Source organism: Taurulus bubalis, assembly GCF_910589615.1.
Source record: "Taurulus bubalis genome assembly, chromosome: 3".
Taxonomy (NCBI): Eukaryota; Metazoa; Chordata; class Actinopteri; order Perciformes; family Cottidae; genus Taurulus; species Taurulus bubalis.
Genome location: NC_136591.1, coordinates 19,464,509 through 19,487,150, shown reverse-complemented (window position 1 = coordinate 19,487,150; position 22,642 = coordinate 19,464,509). Strand labels below are relative to the sequence as shown.

The 22,642-nt window shown below is 38.3% G+C and overlaps 1 protein-coding gene across 1 annotated transcript; it reads right to left on the bottom strand.

The window, feature by feature from the left end:
- Nucleotides 1-1,138: 1,138 nt before the first annotated feature.
- LOC306734744 (fatty acid-binding protein, brain) lies at nucleotides 1,139-3,440 on the bottom strand. The gene is made up of 4 exons (XM_079216131.1): nucleotides 3,310-3,440; nucleotides 3,024-3,196; nucleotides 2,647-2,748; nucleotides 1,139-1,375 (listed from the first exon to the last, which is right to left on the bottom strand). The coding sequence occupies exons 1-4, from the start codon at nucleotides 3,380-3,382 to the stop codon at nucleotides 1,325-1,327; spliced, it is 399 nt and encodes a 132-aa protein (XP_079072257.1). The 5' UTR covers nucleotides 3,383-3,440; the 3' UTR covers nucleotides 1,139-1,324.
- Between the last annotated feature and the right edge of the window lie 19,202 nt (nucleotides 3,441-22,642).

Sequence of the window (22,642 nt, the reverse complement as noted above, 5' to 3'; positions counted from 1 at the left end):
TTTAATGGTATTTCAACAATCTGATATACATTTACTGAATCTGAAAACTACCAAACAGTAAATTGATATGGTACTCTTCATGACCCAAAACCCACTCAACTTTTTTCCGGCTCGTGACTCCTTGACACGAGGCCAAGTCCACACGTGACCCCCTCATCACAGATTTATGCTCATTAGATTGTTTGATTTTATGGATTTTTTGAGAACCAAAGAGGTCAAACGATAGCAAAATATTTCTAGAAATGTTTACTCAGTAGAGTAAGTAAGAAGTAGAGGGCAGATCTACGACTTACTCTATTTTTAAAAAAAGTAGTGCACGAGGAGTAAGCACAGCAGCATAAAACTGGCAATAGAAGGTGCTTTGAGAAAGTGTCAGTCACTTTATCCCGTGAAATCCCGTCCTTGGGCATGCAACCGTAACTGGCCACCCAAAATATTACCCAGTTGGCTGCAGCAGAATGCGAGAGTAGCCACGGACAGACACAGAGGTGCACACTCCCTCACTCACGGACGTATGCACATAATTGCATGTTTCTCCTGGTAGAGATGGAAAAAAACTACTACCCACCCCAGCTTCAAACCCGATGGCACAATTAGACTATTTTCGAGGACAAAGTTGAAAAAAATTGCATCAATATCGCAAATATTTCTCCTCAGAGGGAGTTGTCTCAGATGTGATATTATCTGATTTTCCAGGTCTCACATGACTCACACATTTCCATTGAAACTACTACTAGAATGTGGTGCGTTCTCCCAATGGAAAACGTTTTAGTGTTTTTCTTTATCTCTACCAAGAAACATGCAAGTGCGTGCATGCGTCCGTGAGTGAGTGTGCAGCTCTGCGTCTGTCCGCGGCTACTCTCGCATTCTGCTGCAGCTAACTGGGTAATATTTTGGGTGGCCAGTTACGGCTGCATACCCAAGGACCTCTCCCGGGTTAAAGTGACTCACACTTTCTCAAAGCACCTTCTATCTCCTGTTTCATGCTGCCATTCTGACTCCTCTCTCAGTCCATTTTTTTTTTTTAAATAGAGTGAGATAGAAATTCTCTCGCGGAGGAATATTTATCCCCCCGTTGACCGTATTGAACACAATATCGACACACAAGAGAAGAGACAAACATTTACTCTCTGTGTTTTCTTTTTAATTTCATGTCTCACACAGGGTTGCAAAGACGATCCAGAATTAGTTTTTCAAATATATATATATATAAAAAAAAAAAGAATTAGAAGGAGGATGAAGTGCAAAGAGAACCAGACAGTCAATAATAATTATAAAATCAACACTTCTTGGCCGGGGTTTGCGGCGCCATCGGTCGGAGCACTCATGCCTTCTCGTAGCTGCGCACCGCATGGATGTCTTCAAAGGTCAGATTCTGCAGGGGAGAGAGGACCGTTACCATGAGGGCGAGTGGAAAGCTCACAAATCCACCATTTTACCAGCAGAAAAGTGGAGGATGTAGTGAGGCAGCTTTTGGCAGCTTCAGGGATTTACTTTGTCTAATGCAACCAAGCTCATTTGACTACGAACGTTTTGGAGCTTCAGAAAAACAAAACTGTCTAAAAAGTGTTTTGTGGCTTTTTATTACTTATTTGTTCGAGAAGAACTCAATGCTTTTGTCTATTTTCTTGTTGTTGTTTTTTTATGTCTTTTTGTTGCTGTTACACATCTCTCTTGTTTTGTGTCTCTTTGTGGTTGTTTTTAGTTTCTTTGTAGTTGTATTTGTTTCTTTGTAGTTGTTTTAGTTTCTTTGTAGTTGTTTTTTGTTTATTTGTAGCTGTTTGTAGTTTCTTTGTAGTTGTTTTTAATTTCTTTGTAGTTGATTTTAATGTCTTTGTAGTTGTTTTGTGTCTTTTTGTAGCTGTTACACATCTCTCTTGTTTTGTGTCTGTAGATGTTTTGTTTCTTTGTAGTTGTTTTTAGTTTCTTTGTGGTTGTTTTGAGTCTCTTTGTTCATATTTTGTGTTTCTTTGGGGATGTTTATTGTCTCTTTGTGGTCATTGTGTACTTCTTTGTAGTTGTTGCACATCTCTCTAAAGTTTTGTGTCACTTTTTTTGTTTGTTTTGCGTCTCTTTGTTTGCGCTCTGTGTCTCTTTGTGGTCATTCTGTGTCTCTTCACTGTCTTTGTGGTCACTTTGTCTTATTTTGCAGTCATGTTGAGTCTCTTTTCAGAGTCTTTGCGTCTATTTGTAATTGTTTAATGTTTCTTTGTGGTTATTTTGAGTCACTTACTGGTTGGTGTGTGTCTCTTTGAGTAACATTTTGGAGGTGAAGTCTAGAGGAGTCTTTTAAAGACTTCTGGATTCTTCACAAGTTTAAAATATACTTTTCTTTTGAGCGCACACAGAAGAATAAAAGATGAACGACGAGTGAGAGGAAATCTATCTCAACATCGTAAATACTTTATGAAACTATGTATATTTTGGTACTTTATTACAATAATGGACAATCAATTTTCCAGATGATGAGTCCTCTGCTTACGGCTAAAAGCATTTATAGTCATTTATAGCTACTTGGCTCCACAATAACTTTAATATTTTGAGGTTTTCTCTTTATTCTCCTTGTTATTATACTGCTCTTAAGTCGTGTGTGATAAAGTCGGACAGGAGTGTGTGCGATGAGAGCGATGAGAGCGTTTGTCTCACCATGATCAGCTTGCCGTCCTTGATTTCCCTGACGAACTTGGTCTCTTTGCCGTCCCACTTCTGGACGTGGACCAGCTTGTCTCCCTCCATGGTGACCGTGGACTGAAAGACAAAAGAGGAGAACGTTTAAGTGAGCGCGGGGGGGCGGAGTCAAGATGCTCCGGTCTTCTCAGTGACCCACCAATAGAGGAACAAAGGAACAACCCCGACTCCAAATTTGACCACAAGTACAGTTTAAACTTAAAAAAAACAACAGTAAAACCATTGTTACTGTTGCAGGCCACTTGTCGGAGACCTTTGAAGCACTACTGGCGTCTGAATCAATTAAGTGGATCTTCACGTTTTCACGAAGAAGAATTCTCCCTCTGTCAACTTACTTTGCAGTTCCTGTCGTCGGCGGTGGCCTCGTCGAACTCCTCTCCCAGCTTGAAGGAGATCTCTGTGTTCTTGAAGGTGCTCTGGGTGCGGACCAGCACCTTGTCGCCCTCCTGGCTGATGACGACGGTCGGCTTGGTCACATTTCCGACCTGCCGGGTGGCGAAGCCCACACCTGAGCATGGCAGAGGGAGTGAAATGTGGCTGTTAAGGGGCCAAGTTTTACATCCTCTGAAACTGAGCACGCTGCAGGCACACAGGAAGACAAAAAGCGAGGCTGTTACTCACCGAGTGCTTTCATGTACTCGTCAAAGTTGTCGCTGTCGACCAGCTTCCAAGTGGCACAGAAGGCGTCGACCATGGTGAAGGTTTTCAGAGAGGCAGAGTAATCTCCAAAGTACACTGAGGCAAGCTGCGGCTTCTGCGAGAGTCCCCCCTCTGTTATTATCCCCCTCCTTATTATCATGCATGTGGGTGGGCGGCGCCGAGCGGCCCATTGGCTCAGGAGATTTTCCTCACAGTTGTGATTGGGTATTTAAAAGTGGGTCATGGTCTTATAGACCCTTAGAATAGAAGAAAAGAAAAAGGAACAAAAAAGTTAAATTAGCCCATTTGTATGCAGAGTGATGTAATTATTCTCATTCAGGGGTGGTGTTGGAGAGAGATAGAGTGCGGCGCTTGCCATATCTCAGCCGAAAGAAAAAAAACAAGCTGCATTTGGGAGTAAAAACATAGAACTTAATTTGCATTTAAAAAAAAAAGAAGTTTTAATTAAAGCTCACACACTAACAGCTTGACGTCTGAAACTCGGCTCCAGTAAGAAAAAACACATTTAGTGATCTTCAGGAGACGATCCATATTTATGTTGTAATTAATGTCCTCATCCTAATCCCCGTCGCCTTGAGAGACAGGCCTTCCTGTGTCTGGAATGTGCCATGCTCTACTGTAGGGAGCGCCGGTGAAGCAGAATCAGTGGTTTTGACAGCCCTTTGTCCTAATCTGCGTTAATAACTCCCCCCCAAAAAACTGCAATTTCTTCATGCTCAACACACACACTAATTACTGTCTATACATGTGTGCGTGAAAAGCAACTACAAAAAAAAGCAAAACAACTACAAAAAGATGAAAATCAACTACAAAACGAGGCAAACAACTACAAAAAGATGAAAAGTCACTACAAAAAAAGGCAAAACAACTACAAAAAGATGATAAACTACTAGAAAAAGAGGCAAAACAACTAGATGAAAAGCAACTACAAAAAGAGGCACAGACCATGAATAACAACAAAAAGACACAAAGCAACTATAAAAAATCTTAGAATGACCATAAAAAGACCAAAACAACTACACAAAAACACAAAGAGATACAAAAGGGGCAAAAACGAAAAATTACAAACTACAAATAGACCAAGCTACATTGTATCATAATCAATGTCCTTGAGGGCCAAACCGTTATTCTGACCAACAGACAGACATTTCAACCTTCAGCTAAATTACTAAGACATTTAGTATTGATTGTCACAGGTTGAGTAGTCCTCCTTCGACGACACCCATTTTTGTGCTGAGGATTTTCGACTGTGTGTGTGTGTGTGTGTGTGTGTGTGTGTGTGTGTGTGTGTGTGTGTGTGTGTGTGTGTGTGTGTGTGTGTGTAGGTTAGGTTAGGCTTTCTCTCACAAAGTAAATGTAGATTAGAGTGATATCTGCTGTGACTTCTATTGGACAAGTTACAGCCGTCAACAAAGTAATCTTTATAGACGTTTAAAGATACTCTCTTCTTCCCTCGACGCCTTATGATAAAGAAATATTTGATGTGATGTTAAGGTAAGAAACTGCAGGCAAAAAGATGTTTTTCATGCACTGGTCAATTTTGCTCCAATATTTACGTCTCTAGATTTCTTCTAAATTCACCAAAAGTTATCATTAGTATATATTTAAACATGAAATTTCATAAAACTTGTAATACAATAAATGCTCCTATTAATGTGAATAACGAACTGGTGAAGTTTCATGGTGATATCTATGAGTTAATGTTTTGACCCTATTCACCTGTAGAGTCTTCTGAATGTGTGTAATGTAACTAAACATCTCTTTAAAGGACATTTTCTCTCCATGAGTTTGTTATCAGACTTGTTCACACAGCATTCATAACCTCATTTATATAACTTTACTCTTTCATTCCTCCATATATTCTGAGGATTTATGCAGAGGGGTTTGCTCACAACACATTCATAACCTCATTTATACAACGTGTATTAATAAAAACATATATCAGTATTTTCTGATTCATGGAGTGATTCAAAGAGAAATAAAAAATTCCCTCAATAAAAATATTTGACTCTAATATTTCAACAACATGAAACAAGAATGTTGTACATATTTGCGAAGAAAACAGCCTCATTTACTTTTTTAACACTAGAAAAAAACGTGTAATACAAAACATAATTATCTTTATGTAAAGAAATGAATTGGGGAAGTTTCATGGCGATATCTATATTATATATATATATATATATATTATATATATATATATATATATATATATATATATATATATATATATATACCTTATTCCTATGTAGTTTCTCCTCTCATAGACAATCTACTTGTTTCTCACAATCTTTTTTATACGAGCTAATGTATACTTTCTTTCATATATGTTTCTGATATCTGGCAGAGGAGCTGCATTTTCTCAAATACATAACTCTGCTACAAATGTGTTTCTACCCTTTTTCTTCTGCATCTTTAAGGTATATCTATTTCTTTGTCACTTTCTTCATTAAATATTCTCTTCTTCCTCTGATCTGAAAACATGAAAATCCCCAAACTGAAGATCGGTTCTCACACATGAACATAAATACTCTTCATTCAGTACTTTAACTTTTAATTTCTTCCATTGTTCCTTTTTTAAATTCTAAAAATGAAGATTAACTTGATAATGTATTTAGTAATCTGTCCATTTGGAAACGACATCGTCAGTAGACACTGAGCGCAGTGGATAGAAATAAATACACTCAACAATCACACAATGAGTGTTTGTGTGCGTGCGTGCGTGCGTGTGTGTGTGTGTGTGTGTGTGTGTGTGTGTGTGTGTGTTCAAAGCTTGTTGGCGCCACTCTCTGGTGAGAAATAGAAATGTTGTGTTTGAAAATATATATGAAAGCTAAGCAAGAACACTTTTTTTATGTGATCTTTATTTGACAGTAAAAATGCTGAAAACACAGAATAAACCATCGTACTCAAAAGCTGTTAAAACCAGACAAGTAAACCACATTTGTGTTCCAATAATCCCAAAACTTAATACACAACACAATCAAATTTACTGAACTACAAAAGCAAGGTTAGCAATAACAAAATACATGAAAAGACTTTCCAAAACCTTCGCTCTGTCCATGCAGGGACGCAGTGTAAAGAACACGTATTCATACAAAATGTCTGCCTCCTCAACTCTCTTAATGCCAACATGTTTTCACAGAGCACGATTATTATATTTGTATTATTATATTTGTATTATTATATTTGTATTATTATATTCCTAACGCTGCTAGCTTCGGTCTTAAAATTCAAAATATATGATACAAACAGTCTTGCGACTGTAAACAAGTGACACCTTATTTGTTTGGCTTGTGGACAAAGGCGTGGAGGTCGCCGGGGTCAACCGAGGCTGCGGCAGAAGAGGAGGGAGTGTTTACTTAAGCAATAAGGTACGAGAGGCAGTACTGTGTCATGCAATTAATGTACTGTTCAAGGGAGTTGTTAGGCCCAACGCGCAGCCGGCCTGGTCAGTAAATCTGTGATTTACTGACCAGGCCGGTTGGAAGCAGGGTGGAGGATGACACACAGCCACCGATGTAAAGAAGTGCTCTCGCTGCTTCTGTCCGTCTTTTCTCCGTCATGTTTCTCCTCCATGATGTTTAGAGAACTTGCCTCGCGTCGGGAAATTACCGACGTAATTATCTCTCACTAGAAATTATCATGATTTCGTGGTCAAACCCTTTTCATTCCTCATCTCATTTCAGGGAGGAAGTGACGTGTGTTTTGTCGTTCGTTATGCTAGTGTGGGGGATGCTACGTGAGCTTGTTAGCTGTTCCGTTTGAGCTAACGTTACTGTTTGCAAAGAGCCCCGTTGCAATACTGTGAACACTCAAGCAATACACCTGCAAGTTAAGGAAACCAACGTCTGCGAGTCGTTTCTGCGGACGTTACAATATCAAAGTTTACACGAACATGTTTGGTAACTGTCAAGCTTGAAATGACAACTAACGGTCGCGCAATTTAAATCTAGCTGTTATTTTAAGTGCGCACTGATATGGAACGCTCTAAATGTAAACAGGCTGTACAGTACTTTATGGCTGAATAAACTACACCTCGTGACTCACTCTCAACCAATCAGAATGCTTGATTTGACCTACCCGTGTTATAATGTGCTGTAGGTCACTGAGTCACCTTCATCATCCTCATCACGCTGAATGCGATCCTGGAGGGAAAGAGGAAAACTCATAAATGACGTAAATATTAACTTAATTTCGCTGCTACCTAACTTTGCTGCAACTTTTCTATGCTAATTAGATCATGACATATCTTGGTCTGATGGTGGCGCTGTTCTATAGAAAAGGTGAAGGGGGTCATCACCTGGTTTCACGACATCACCAGCCAGACGGCTCACCTGGGCTTCACCGTCAGTCTTCTTGGTGTAGCTGACAGAGGAGTAGGAAACGCCTTCTTCAGGGTCCGCCTGCACAGAGAAGACGAAATCGTCATTATCATCATCATCATCATCATCATGGCTGCTCGTTGACACTCCCTGACTCACTCTTCATAGTTTCCCACAAAGTAATTTATGTTTGTTTGTTTTCCACGTAGTCATGAAGGAGGAAGTACAAAGACCACAAAGAAGAAAAAAGAGTTGGTTGATATTTTTTTTTAAATGTGATTTTAAAACCATGTACTTTGGTTAATCATCCACAAGAGATTTTAAACAGCTCATCATATTCTTACCTGAGAACTGAGATGGGCTGAAGGTGAACTGACGCGCTTCTCCTTTGAAATATTAGTCACTTCACATTTCATTAACTCATAAGTCTTCTGATCAAGGTGAGATTTCTTAATCATCAACCGGGCTGAACAGTTAAGTTGTGATGTCACCACAACACTCTTATTGCCCTCAAACACCCACTCCACTTTGTGTCCACATCCTCCATATGTCGACACAGAGCAGATCAACGTCACCTCATCAGTGTCCTTCTGTTCAGTTACTGGTGAAGATGGACAAGAGTTAAATTAACTTCTTGACATAACTTTATAATCATTATTATTATAATGTTGCAGGGTATTCATTATGATGTAAATACTCACTTGTAACAACAGACAGATCAGGCACAGCATCTCCCTGTTTTCCTGATCAGGTGTCACATTCCCACAAGGCAAAGTGACTTCATCTCCAGCTCTGACGATGGAGGATGAATATTCCACAGATGCTGCTGTTGAGAAATGTAAAAAATAAACTGACATAAGAATATGATTATAAAGTTCATACGTAGTGTTGCAACAATGTTAAATCTTTGGTTTCCTAGAGTTCATAAAGTCTGCTTTCAACACATCCATACATTGATACAATGTACAATAATACAATAAAGAAAATTACAGTAAGTAAACCAGATCGCTCCATCAGACAAAAACTAAGAACATGTGCAATCACTGTGTTAGAACAATGCAAATAAAGTTCTATCTCTGCAAAAAAAAAACTAATATTTGGCAAAGAATCGTAACCTGTTTACGGCATAACGGAAACATTTCCACGAAAGTAAATGCATTTGTCCATGTATTTATTAATGACGTTTTATGTCCGTGTTACTTTGTACTTTTGTACTGTGTAAAGTTATGATGCTCATGGAGACACTGCCCCTTAATTACTAAGAATGGGTAAAATGCAGAGAATAATTTCCCCACTGTGATATTAATAAAGGATTGCGTTAAAAAAATATATTAAAAAAAATATATATATATTATTATTTTTATTTTTTTTTAAACTGCATCACCCTGTATCAAGAAAACAGATTAAATAATTAATTTCAGATTAGAGCTAATAACGCTGAGTGGCAAGACGTGGGTTCTTTGTTTCCTGTTTTATTTTGAAGTTGCTCTGTCTCTTGAGGATAATGTATTTGTTTGACTTCCTGTCTTCGTGTGGTTTTCCCTCCTTTTTTCTGTGGATCCCCTGTGTTGGATTTGTCTCTTCAGTCTCACTTTTGGACTCACCTGCCTTGTAAATTTTGTTTTGAACGTTTCTTTATTAAAATCTCTGTTTAAAATCCCCTTGTTGCTCGTGTTTTCATTTGGGTCCATCTCTTTCTGTCTGTTTTAAGAAGTGACTCAACACAAATTAAAAAGTTTCAGTTTCAGCAAAAAAAACAAAAAACACTTTCATGATGATTATCTCTTTGGAATGATGCAGCTGGAGGTTTAAACATCTCCCAAATCATAGCACAACATGTGAACATTCTCTCTGCAAAGGTTGACTTTGATGAAGTGAAGCAGAAAGCAATTCTTTCAGTGTCATTTATAAATGCTTTATAAGGCTTTGTATAGATAGTCCTCACTTTAGATGAGGTCACACAACATACTTAACTAACTACTAGTAACTACCTGAATTAATCATTAATTGCAGTATTAAAACACATTTATAATACACATGTTAACATAGTCCCTAACTATTGGTGCATATTACATTTTTTTTTAAGAATTTACTAACACTTTAAAAGTTATCTTATTAATCATCTATAAGTCCTTATTAATTGGTTTGTAATATATATTACTTAATTTACAAATGGGGAATCAATCATTTATAAAGTATTAAAACCCAATCATCATAATAGTCAAGCTTAATAATCAAGAATCACACATTTATAACTGTGTTTATGAATTACATACTAATGAGTGTTAATGATGGAACAATGCTTTATAAATGTGCTTACTCATACTTAACGTTAAATAGCGTGTAGTTATTATAAAGTGGTAACCATTGTTTCACACAGTCTTTTCCAAAAATCCCCCCCAACACATACTGGAGACCAATATGTTTGAATTATAGTCGATCACAATTACTTCCTCTGAACACTGAGGGACCAAAGTGATGCTAATCTACTGCAGTTTAAAAAATAAAAAGCAAATCTTAAACTCACAGTTATATTTTGCAATGGGAGGCCAATTAAGATTTAAGATTATATTCATCTTTATTGTTATTACACAGAGTACAAATACTGAGATAATAAAATGCAGTTTAAGCAGTAGTACAAAAAGCCGTGAAGTGCAGAGTAATGCACATATAATATTGTGTAATAGATATCATTAACAGGTACATATTAATATGTTAAGATATAAATGGCAGTTACAGTAGGCAGTGCTGGTAAAAGTATAACATATAATGTGCATGTGGACAGCTATTATATATATATATATATATATATATATATAGATATATATATATATATATATATATCTATATATATATATATATATATATATATATATAGATATATATATTAGTGGACTCTGTGGTGATCAGTCCAGTGAGACGGAGGCAGAAGCTTTTCCAACGTTTTCATAGTTCACCGGACCTTCATCTTCATCTTCATCTTCCTCATGACGCTCCTGTGAGAAAACAACACAACACACTTGAGATTCTGGTTGAATTGACCACGAGGAAATCCACACTCACCCCTCACTTCTCATTCACCTCCATTGAACTGGATACAACTCTCTGGTCACTTTGGAGCCTTTTGTTTGTTATTTTATATTTGACTTTTGTTGCTATTTTTAAATGTAGCTTTTCCCAACGCACCTTAAAACATAGCTGTAAAATAACCACTTCATTTCAACACATTCAGCTGTTTATTCCCTTCCTGTGTCTTTTGATCCACTGTGAAAAGTGGAGAACAAATATTTCAAACACTGATTTTACTAACGTTATGATTCACTGTTTAATCTCACAAGGATTTTTTCAATCTGAGTTTTGTTCCCTGAAAACAGAAAAAAGAGTTGAGTCATGAACCTTGAGCTTCATGAAACCTTCTTGTCTCTGGATGTTCTCACCTTTAGTTCTGGTCCATATGTTGACGGTAACAACGCTCATTATGAGAGCTGCTAGACCCAGAACCACAACGATGAGCCTCCACCAGTCTGACAAGAGAAGGGTTCAACATAGTCACATGGTTTTTATACATGAACAGATGTTTGTAGTGTTCTTTTTCTTTATTTCTGTATGTTGTTGTGTATAGTCACTACCTTGATCTGCTTGATTTATGTACTTTTCAGATGTCACTGTTGTTGCATCATCACCTTAACGAATAAAATAACAAAATGCAACGAACTGCACAATTAGAGAAAAACTTCAGACATCATGACTGAATGGTACAATTATTAAAAACTTGAATCTAAACCATATTCTCACCTGAGGACTGAAGAGTGCTGAATGTGAACTGATGCACTTTTCCACTGTAACCATCAGTCACTTCACACTCTAATAACTCATACGACTTTGACCTCTGATCAAGGTGAGCTTTTTTAATCATCAGCCAGGCTGAACAAGGTCGCTGTGATGTCACCACATAATTCTTACTGCCCTCATTCAGCCACTTCACTGTGTGTTTACATCGTCCATATGTCGACACGGAGCAGATAAACGTCATCTCATCAGTGTCCTTCTGTTCAGTCACTGGTGAAGATGGGGACGTTGTGAGAGAAAAATTAACTTCTTGACATTACTCTCATCATAATTATTATCATGTTGTAGGATATTGATTGAAGGAGACAGTTTGAAACATCATGATGTAAATACTCACTGGTAACAACTGAGAGATAAACCTCAGTATCTCCACCTTCATGTCGTCCTGATCTCAACTGTCTGCAGATGTAACAATCCATATCCTCATCTGTGACATTCTTTATAACCAGAGAACATTTATCTGAAACACTCAGTCTGTCTGAATTAGCTTCTGCATCTTTATGAATCTTCCCATATTTAAACAGTGTTTCTGTATTTCCTGAATTATTGAAGAGCCAAGTAGTACTGTCACACTTTTTCTGGTTAGGTGTCACATTTCCACAAGGCAAAGTAGCTTCCTCTCCAGCTCTGACAGTGAAGAAAGAATATTCCACAGTTTCTGCTGTTGAGAAATGTAAAAAATAAACAAAAATAAGAATATGACTGAAAAGTTCATAAGTAGTGTTGTAATAATTTAAAATAGTTTTTTTTAATGTGTCTCATTCTTTGGTTTCCCAGTTCATAAAGTTATCATGATGTCACAAACAGAACTGCACGCTCACCTGTAAAGATCAACACCTGCAGCATCAGAAGTGAAGACGTTATGATCCGTCTGAATCCAGCCATCGTGTCTCTCTCCTGGTTTCACGCTCTCAACTGTCAACGTCTCAGACGTGCTGCTTCTTAAACATGAAGACAGCAGCTTCTACTTCCTGTGGTCACGTCCTCATACCGACTTCATCGCTCCTCTGTTGGCTGTGGACTTGATGTGTGATATTGATATATTGATTGGTATGAACTTTTATTCTTTCTGCGTTTCTTGTGGATCTCAAAACAGTGAAGAACTTTTTAACTTTATAGTTTGATTTTTTTAAATCTACATTCTGATTTACTGTGAGGCTAAAATATAATAGAGGAAGTTGAGCGTGTGAAGGTTGTTTGATAAGATAACTGTTTGCAGCAAAGCAACTTGTGATGTCTGATAGCCGGTCGGTTCCTGATGTTTTATCTTTGCAGCTTTTCTGAGAACTGGAGGAGAAGTGTTATGTTGACAATTTTGACATTAACAGCAGCAGAGCTCTGGAGCTTTGACCCTCTGAAGAGCACATGAACGATGGACACGTTCAAGAGTGTCTGACTCAACTGTCTTCAATTGGTTGAATTTGAATATGAAGCAGGGCTGTGGTTTTTGTTCTGTGTGTGTGTGACGTCACCACGTCAGGGTTTTTCATGCTATCCTCACTGCATAGACCTTTTAAGCCCGAGCGGCTGGCATAGGCCGTGATAAACAATGCACTAATTACAAACAAATACAATGATGTTGTACATCAAATTAATCAGCAGAACCTGGGCTAAAATAATAAATAAGCCTGCTTATCATGCTCCAAACACAACTCAAACACCAACTTTATGGATTACCAAATATTCATATTAATTTCTCTCAAAAATCAAAGTCAAACTTTGCAGAGAGCCTGTTCACATATTGTGTTACGATTTGGTAGAGGTTTAAACCTGCAGCGGCATCATTCCAAAGAGATAATCATCCTGAAAGTGCTTTATTTTTTAGGCGAAGCTGAAGCCTTTTCATTTTTGCTGTGTGCCATCTTCATTTACTCTGAACCAGTAACATATATACTGATAGCTACACATCTGGGCAAATATCACAAGTGTTCCCTTTATTATAACACCACAGTAATTAAAATAGCCCTAGTGGTTGCAGAGATATACCCTTTTTAGTATAGGTATGCAATTTTCGAGCGGAGGCCTAACAAATAGACATGAAATCCATCAGCGGAGAGGTTTTATTGCATGTTTTCTTGGCAGGATTTTCTTTTTGTTTTAAATGTGAATCTTTCAATTCACCAGGAATCGAGACAATAGATAAAAGTGTCACCTGTGTTCAATCAGAGAGCTCATCACCTTGTTAGCAGCAACCTAAATGGCTCAACAGGAAACTCCAAAATAAAACAGTATGTAACAAAGTGCAGTATAACAGATTCTACCAGTGGCGGGCCGTGGGTTTTGTACCTGCGCCAGCTGATCGTGGCGCACCCCGACCCTGTGTTGACCCCTCATAGTCTACATAGGCTCTTGTCTGTCTCTTCCTCACTGTATTTTTTGCAATAATTCATTAATAACAATTGTGAATTTAATAAGACCTCTGAATTGTGTGAATATCCACCATCATGAAGGCCAGGATTATTATTACTCTAGGAAACTTCAAAACACAGTTTACTAAGAAGTGTTAAAGGAAGTAATATGCCTGTAGAGGATTCTATGATGAATTTATGATTCATGGCTAGTTACTGGATCAATGTTGCCTGTTCTCTTAGTACCAGTCATTACAGACACAGCCTGGCTAGATTAGATGAGTTCATTAATTCCACAGATAACCAGTTTGGCTTTAAAGCTGAAGACGGCACTGACTTGTGACTTAAAGGAATTAGTGAACATAGAGGACAAAAATCTTATGTGATTCATTGAAGCCTCGAAAGCCTTCCAAAAACTGTGTTTCGGCTGAAAATACATTCAAATATACGTCGACATCACAACACATATGTGAACAGCTGCTCAATGAAAGTAGATTGAAATGAACACAGAGACATGAAACTGAGCTCAAGCTGCTGCAGCTTCAAAAACAAGCAGAGAACCTTAAAATCAGCTGAGAAATATTCAGTCGGAAGACGATTTAAGGGTCCGTGCATTAAGTGTGTATAACGTTAATAATCTGAGCAAACTGGAACATGGCAACACAGAACATTATGATCGGTGGAGTCTGACGGAGGCAGACGTGCTCGTCAAACTCCATCAGGAGGTCTGATGTTTTCATAGTTCACTGTTTCATCTTCTGCATCATAACGCACCTGTGAGAAACAACACAATCAGAGCTTCACTTTCTGATCTGTAGGCGTCCTCTGCTCCTCACTGATCACCAGGAAATAAGAAATATAGTAAAGACACACAGTTCATTAAATTACACTCTTTTAGTGAAACTTTTTGGTGAAATGTTGCTATGTTCTGATCCTCAAGGCCACCATATCTATGGGTCGTTCATGGAAAGTGTGTAAAATACTAGTTCTATTATTTTGTTTAAAATACTCACAGCGATTTCATCCATCCGTGTTTTCTTCTCTGAAGAGACAAAAGAGGCAAATTATGTTTAAAAATCCTCGTTCATCAAAAGCTATTGTATGTAAATATTATCTGTGAATATTCTTTACCTTTAACTCTTGTCCACACGTTGACGACCACAATTATTACTATGAAAGCTACTAAACCCAGAGACACGATGACCAACCTCCACCAGCCTGGAACAAGAACATCAAGAAATAATTTAAACCGACGCATTCTGATCGGTTTAGAAATGGAGATGATAGGAAATTACTCTCTTTTTTATTTGATAACAAACAGCAAAATGTCTTCTGAAAATACAATCTGCAAGTAATATCAGGGATACTGGGCACATATATGGGATACTCATACAGAATCATGCTAAGAAACTGAGGGGCGACATATCCTGCTGTGGGATGAAAAGGTTCTTTTTTCAGACTATTTTTTCACCCCCACGACTATTTTTCGGACAATTTTTTCTTTCTTTTCTTTCCTCTTCTTTTCTTTCTTCTTACCGGCCACTCCCCTGCACACTTCATATTTAAACACTCATGCCACTTAACATACACTTACATTAACGTTATTTGTTTGTCTGAGCACTTTATCTTATACTTGACTTAATATCATTGCACTGTTGTTGTTGTCGTTGATTGTTGATTGTTGTTTGTCTCGTCTAACATCTCATGTCTAATGTATGCACCTTCCGCCTAGAAAAATTCCTCATTTGCGTAAACATTCCTGGCAAATAAACGGTTTCTGATTCTGATTTGTGTTTAAGTTCCTTTCAAAGCTCCTCGATTAGTTTTTGTTGTTATGAGAAGCACATATATATTCAAAACAAGATATCATAAATTAATTTTAATTTTTAATTAAAAAAAAATAGCAAAATGAGAAAATAACTCATGTTCGTAAATGACAAAAGATTGTCATCCTACAAATGAAAATCCATCACAAATATCAAATAATGTTTCTCACCATCATCACGGGGCAACTGTGGCTCAGTGGTGGAGAGGGGTTGTCCTTCAATCAAAGGGTAGACTGTTCGATCTCCGGCTTTGCTAGTCCATGTTGTTGTGTACTCGGGCAACACACTTAACCCCGGGCTGTTCCTGTGTGTTAATGTTGTATGAATGTTAGTTGTGATGGCAGGTGGACTTTGCATGTCATCAGAGTGTGGATAATGTCTTGTAGTGTTAAAGCACTTTGAGTGGTCGGAAGACAAGATAAAGGGCGATACAAGTACAGGATAATTTACCATTCATTATGTGGTGTTGTTGACATTGACCCGGTTGTTGGTGAAACTTCATCTGCTCAATAAAAAACAACACATTTTAAAATGAGAAAATAGATCATGCTTGAAATTTACCGAAAATGATATAAATCTATAAAATAATCAAACTGATGCAAGATAAATTAACCAATCACGTATTCTTTTTGTTTTTGTCATAAATCTGACACTTTATTCTTTGATAAGATTTTATACTCAAGTTGTTTTTTTACCATACTAAACCTGGGTAATCTCCTCAACCACAACGCGAGAATAGTTTAGAAGGTGAGAATAATTTAAAGGTGTATATATAAGTATATGTGTTACTGGTTTATTGCTTGATTATAGAACGCAGAAAAAAAAAGAATACCTAAAAAAGAAATGAAAAAGAGGATAAATTTCCGCTTTTAAATAATGCATATGAAAGCTTTTTTTCTACGATAAAAAACACAATATGTTAACAGTCTCTCTGCAAAGTTTCAATTGTATTAAGTGAAGGAAGGAAGCGGAGGCAGAAAGCCTACTGATTCCTCTAGAATTTGAAACATATTTCTGTGACGTTTTATCGCGAAGATATGAATATTGTAAAACGCGGATCTGCGTCGCGAGTTCCGGGAGGGTTAAAGATATGAGAGTTTGCCTCCATTACCAATATGAATCTACATGAATGAATCTACAGTATTTGTATATACACTACAATCACAGCTGCTAGATTTGTTTTAAGTTGTGAGTTGCTACTTTGTTTCTCACCTTCTGGTGTTGTTGTTGTTGATCCAGTTTTTGTTGCATCTTCACCTGAAAAATAAACAAACTGTAAAATTTGAAAATAATGATGTCATCTTAAAACTTAAAATCCATAAAACAATCAATTATGTTTAATTGTTACATCAGGGTGATGTGATTTTAAGCAGCTCATTATAATCTCACCTGAGGACTGAGTAGAGCTGAAGGGAAACACATTAACTTCTCCATTGGAATCATCAGTCACTTCACACTTGAGCAACACAGAATTCATCGGAGTAAAATGAGAAGTTGAAAAGGAAGCAGTGGTCAAGCAGAGATACTGAGATGTCGTCATGTTTCTGTTATCTGGACCCTCAATCAGCCACTTCACTTTGTGTTCACATGTTCCATATGTCGACACAAAGCAGTTTACCGTCACCACATCGGTGTCCTTGTGTTCAGTCACTGGTGAAGATGGAGACATTGTGAGAGAAAGAAGAGGAATTTCATCACTATAATCATTATTATTATAATAAATAATTATAAACCTGATGATGTAAATACTCACTGGTAACAACAGACAGAAGAACCAGAGCATCTCGACGTTGTTGTTCTGGTCTGAACTGTCTGCAACCATAACGACCAACATCTTCATCTGTGACATTCTTTATAACCAGTGAACATTTCTCTGAAACACTCAGTTTGTCTGATTTATCTTTGGCTTCATCAACAATCTTCCCATAGAAAGCCAGAAGTACTGCTCCTCTGCTTCTTGAATTACTGAAGAACCATTCAGTAGCGTCACAGTTCTTATGACCATCTATCAGACTGTCACAAGGCAAAGTGACTTCATCTCCATCTCTGACAGTGATGAAGAGGACACGTTGTCCTGTTGCTGCTGCTGAGAAGATGAGAGAGAAATACAAATAATAAGAGTGAAGATCATTTTAGACACAACAGTTTGAGAATGTACCTCATCGTTGGTTTCTAAGAGTTCATTAAACTCACTATTCACCTTGATGGGAAACAAACAGACTACTTGTGTGTCTTCTTTAAATTAAGGTTAGGTCATAAAGTAACATTAATGATATTAATATATAAGCTTCTTTAATGTTTCTGTAGTCATATACACGTTATATGTCTCCTTACCTGTAAACTGAAGCACCAGAATCAGAAATAAAGAGGTTTTAATCCATCTGAATTCAGCCATCGTTCCTCTCCGTCTCTCGTCTTTCTGCTTCTACTCGTCTCTGAACTTGTTCCGTCTTAAAGACGAATGTTGAATCTACTTCATCTAATTAGTGACGTGTCACTTCCTCCTCCCGCTGTTCTCTCATACATCACTTGTTGCTTTTTTATACACTTATGGCCGACATGAGCAGTGAAGTTCACACTGACATCAAGTATTTGGAATCAACACCAGAGACAATTTAACCCTTTTGGGGTTCAAACTGTTTCCTCTCATTCAGTTCTGTTGAAGTTGACTCTTATAACTCAAAGTCATACGTTTCTGCCTTCAATGATCAAATCTCATCACCTACCACAGGTTCACTCTTAATGTCCGTGGTACAGTACAGTGATACTGTAGCAGCTGGGAATTCACACAGAAAGGATGACGTTTCACTGGTCTGAGACCTGTTGGTTCCTCGTTCTGTCTTTGCAGCTTTTCTAAAAACTGTTTCCGTTCATGTTGTTTTGAAACCTCTATAGCATCGACCGATTGTTGACCCTCTCAGCATCTGGTGACTCACCTGTGCAGAGAGATGCTTCAATACGCTTAACAATACTTTACTTACAGATAGCATGGGTCGATTATGAGACAATGGGCCACTCACCTCTGAGGTCAGTTTGTGTCTTTGGAGTCGTTTTGTGTTTCTTTGAGGTCAGTTTGTATCTTTGTTGGTAGTTTTGTGTTTCTATGCAGTCGTTTTGTATCTCTTAGTTGTTGTTTTTCTGAAATGTGAGTAGAGGTATAAAGTGGCATAACATGTAAGTACCTTGAATTTGTACTTCGGTACAGCACTGAAGTAAAAGTACCTGCACATGCAGCTACTATCTGAGCCTGTTAGTCTGCAGAAGTGTCACTGACCAACATAGAGGAAGTGTTGCAAGACTGATTCTGATATCCAGCCTAATACTTGTATAGGCGTCACATTAATCAGTTCAGCTCATCAGAAAAAAGATCAGATAATGACTTCAGTTGCAAGTTCCAGCTAATTTGGAGAAAGATGAGGTCAGAGAGTCACAGTATTGGAGAGATTCTGTCACGGGAAACACGGGTTGCAGCAGGAATCTCTGCCGGTCTGACTGCATCTCTCAGCTGATCTTTTTCTTGTGCTTTTCCTACCGAATCTCCAGCAATACAAGCGCTCAAGCACACGTACGAGTCCCTGCAGTGCAATACATCTTTGGGGAAAGATCCAGAATTTTGGGTTAAAATAACGATGGAAGTACGGAAGTGGCATAACGGGAAAGTCAACATCGACTTCTAGTTTCACACCGGACACAAACAGCGGTCTCCTCGGTGAAAGTTCTTTGTTTTTGGTTTGGTGGTCCTAAAGTACAGCAGTTATGTTCACACTCACACACATCACTGATCCCAACAAAACATGAACACTGCTGTGTTCACTTCTGTAGAAGTAGAGATTATTGTGCATTTCCCTAAGATTGTGCAGCAACTCATATCAATTTACACTCATTACTCATCATACAGCCTTTTCAAAGTAAAATGACGTCTTCACAGGATACAAGTTAGTTAGGTTGAGACAATGAAACTACTTGGTTTGGGTTAAAATAGTTATGGAACTATGGAAATGGAGTACAAAAATGGTGTGACAAATAAATTAATGTTAACGTCCTGTTTCACATGGGGGAAAAACAGCAGGCTCCAGGTTGTTGTCCAGGTGGTGTCCAAGTGGTGCTCCTCCTGCTTCTCCAAACTGCCTCCAGCTATACTGTAGGTCAGTGGTTCTCAACCTTTTTTCATTGATGTACCCCATGTGAAATATTCTTTTCAGCCGAGGACCCCCTGAGCAGTGCAAAGCATTTTGGGTTGCAACAAATATGTAATACACAGTGCTGTGCCATCAGTGTATTTGTATAACCATTTTTAAAAGTATTTTTCAATGGATGCTGATTTTAATATATATATATATATATATATATATATATATATATATATATATATATATATATATATATATATATATATATATATACATTGTTTAATCTCACGTACCCCCTGGAGGGCCTTCACGTATTTGAGAACCACTGCTGTAGGTAATACACTGACTTTGGACCCCAGTACAACCCGAACTGTTCCTTTAAAGACAAACTACAGTGTGTGTTGTTCATGGTGATGAAGGAACATGTCACCCAGTGCAATAGTGTAGCTCATTGACAACAGCGGCGCTCTGTGGAGCAGAGGAATGAGACGTATCCGGCTTTGGATACGCAGACAAAAAGGCCATTTGTCGTTATTACATAAGAAATCAGACTTGTCCTTTCTTTGACGCAAAGTTATTCCTCAAATGAACACCAGACAGACAAATGTGAAGAAAAATCCCAATATTTTTTGGGCAGATATGAGACAGAAGTGATTTGGCTTCAACCTCCTCCTCCCCAGACATCCAGTGACTGTGGATGTATGAGCCCAAACTACACAGAGACACAATCTGGATGTGTTTATTTTAAGATTAGTACATTCCCAGGCCCCCAGATGGCTCAAGCCCAAGAGCACTATGTGGAAAAAGAATCGCCACTGTTTCCATCTTCGCGGAATCTGTTTATATGTGTTTATCTCGTTTTAAAAATACATTGTGCGCTTGTTAGGCCTCGGAGACTGAAAAGAAAGAAAGAAAGTCTCACCGGCACGAATCCACAGCTCGGCGGCGTCTTCACACGCATCTCAGGGTCTTGTTCTCAAGTTGCTACAATTCATCATATTATTTTTTTGAGAGTGAACTTGGAAGGAATAGACCCTTTTACAGTTTTTAAACAATGATAGCGTTTGTAAGTGTGCGCACGCAGTTTTGGCAACGGAACGAAGGCGTCGTGGAGAAGCTTTTAACCACCAAAGATGGCGAATATTTGGACCAATGTTTAGTGGACAGATATAAACATGCATTTGGTGGAGAAATTACAAGCCTACAAGTCACTGGATGATGCAATGCTGTTATCTGTGTTCATGTGCAGAATGCCACGCAGCATGAACTGGTGACTCGGCCAACTGCGTCCGTGGAAAAACACAACCAGAACATGTAGGTTTCCTTGTAAATGCCTCATATCAATTTTAAATACAGACTCCTCTGTGTTTATTATCTACAAAAACTATTTTCGAGGTTATCACGAGCCACCACGGAGCATTCGTCACCTCTCCTGGCTCACGTTTGTGTGGGTTGTTTAAGAATGATAGTGGTAGGAGTACAAACAGTGTGTGAAAACTACCTCAGTGATCTGTTTCTGAACCTTGTCCTGTCACTACTAGGGTGCCTCAAGGCTCCGTCCTGGGTCCCCTCCTCTTCTCTCTGTACACCAACTCTTTTGGCTCTGTCATTCACTCACATGACTTTTCATATCATAGTTATGCTGATGACACCAGTGGTGGGCCGTCAGGGCCAGCTAAGCCTTCTCTGCTGGCCTAAACAGAATCACAAAGTGGAAAAACACAACCAGAACATGTAGCTGTCCTCGTAAACGCCTCATATCAATTTTAAATACAGACTCATCTACGTTTATTATCGACAAAAACTATTTACGGAGGTTACCACGAGCCACCACGGACGCGTTCGAATGAAAGTCACCAGTTGACACGAGTTAAAATGTTCATATCCCTAGCTTGATGACACACATGATTGCCGCACCTTTCTCCGCAAGATATCAACCACATTACAGCCAAAACACTGAAATATGACTTACTTATGGATGAAACAATATTCCACATGACCTTGCTTGGTATGTATTGGTGCATCTGCTTGAGCAGAGCCCCTCTGTTGTGGGACCAGAGGCGTCCAAAGTCCAGAAAGAAAGTTAGGGCATTTTTTCTTTCAGCGGACCTAAACCTACGGTACACGAAATGTGCACTAAATGAATTACTAAAAATATTTCAATTCAGTTAATCAAAGTCAAACTTTGCTGAGATACTGTTAACACATAGTGCTATTTTACAGTAGAAAAAAAGAGCAATGTAAGCATAATAATTGTTTTTATTTCTTTTCCTGTGTTATATCATCAACCAATGAACCAGGAACACACTTTTTTTTGAGAAAAATGTCTGGGGCTTAACCAGGGTTAAAAAGGTTACAAAAAAACAACAATGTTTAGTTGAGTTTAAAAAAAAATTAAAGGGGAAATATGGTGATTTCTTTCCGCATTTGACCTAAAGACTGGAGGTAAACCAAGACAACATTTACTATTTCTGCATACCATATATTAACCCCACACAGAAGCCTACTCCTTGTATTCTGGTGCCAAGAATGTTCAGAGCGGCTCTCTTTTGTGAGCTGCGGAGCATCACTTGACATTCCCTGTGGAGAGCCATGCTGTCCGACCTCGTAGCCTAACAACCACACGGACAACACAAACAGAGCCGCTGATGCTGATGCATGCTGGGAGCAGACATGGCTAGGATTTAGGATAAATCACATCTCCAGAAACGGAGACACCTGCAGATGGCCAAACACTTCTAGATTTAGATCACAAGTGTAGGAGGAAGTCCATATTAGGATAAACGACCCCAGATAGTCCCCTCTTAATAAAGGTT

Coding starts and splice junctions, on each gene's coding strand:
- LOC306734744 (XM_079216131.1), bottom strand. CDS start 3,382: ATGGTCGACGCCTTCTGTGCCACTTGGAAGCTGGTCGACAGCGACAAC. Junction 3,197..3,309: donor CGAGTACATGAAAGCACTCG/GTGAGTAACAGC, acceptor TGCCATGCTCAG/GTGTGGGCTTCGCCACCCGG. Junction 1,376..2,646: donor AGGACGGCAAGCTGATCATG/GTGAGACAAACG, acceptor TCTCCCCTGCAG/AATCTGACCTTTGAAGACAT.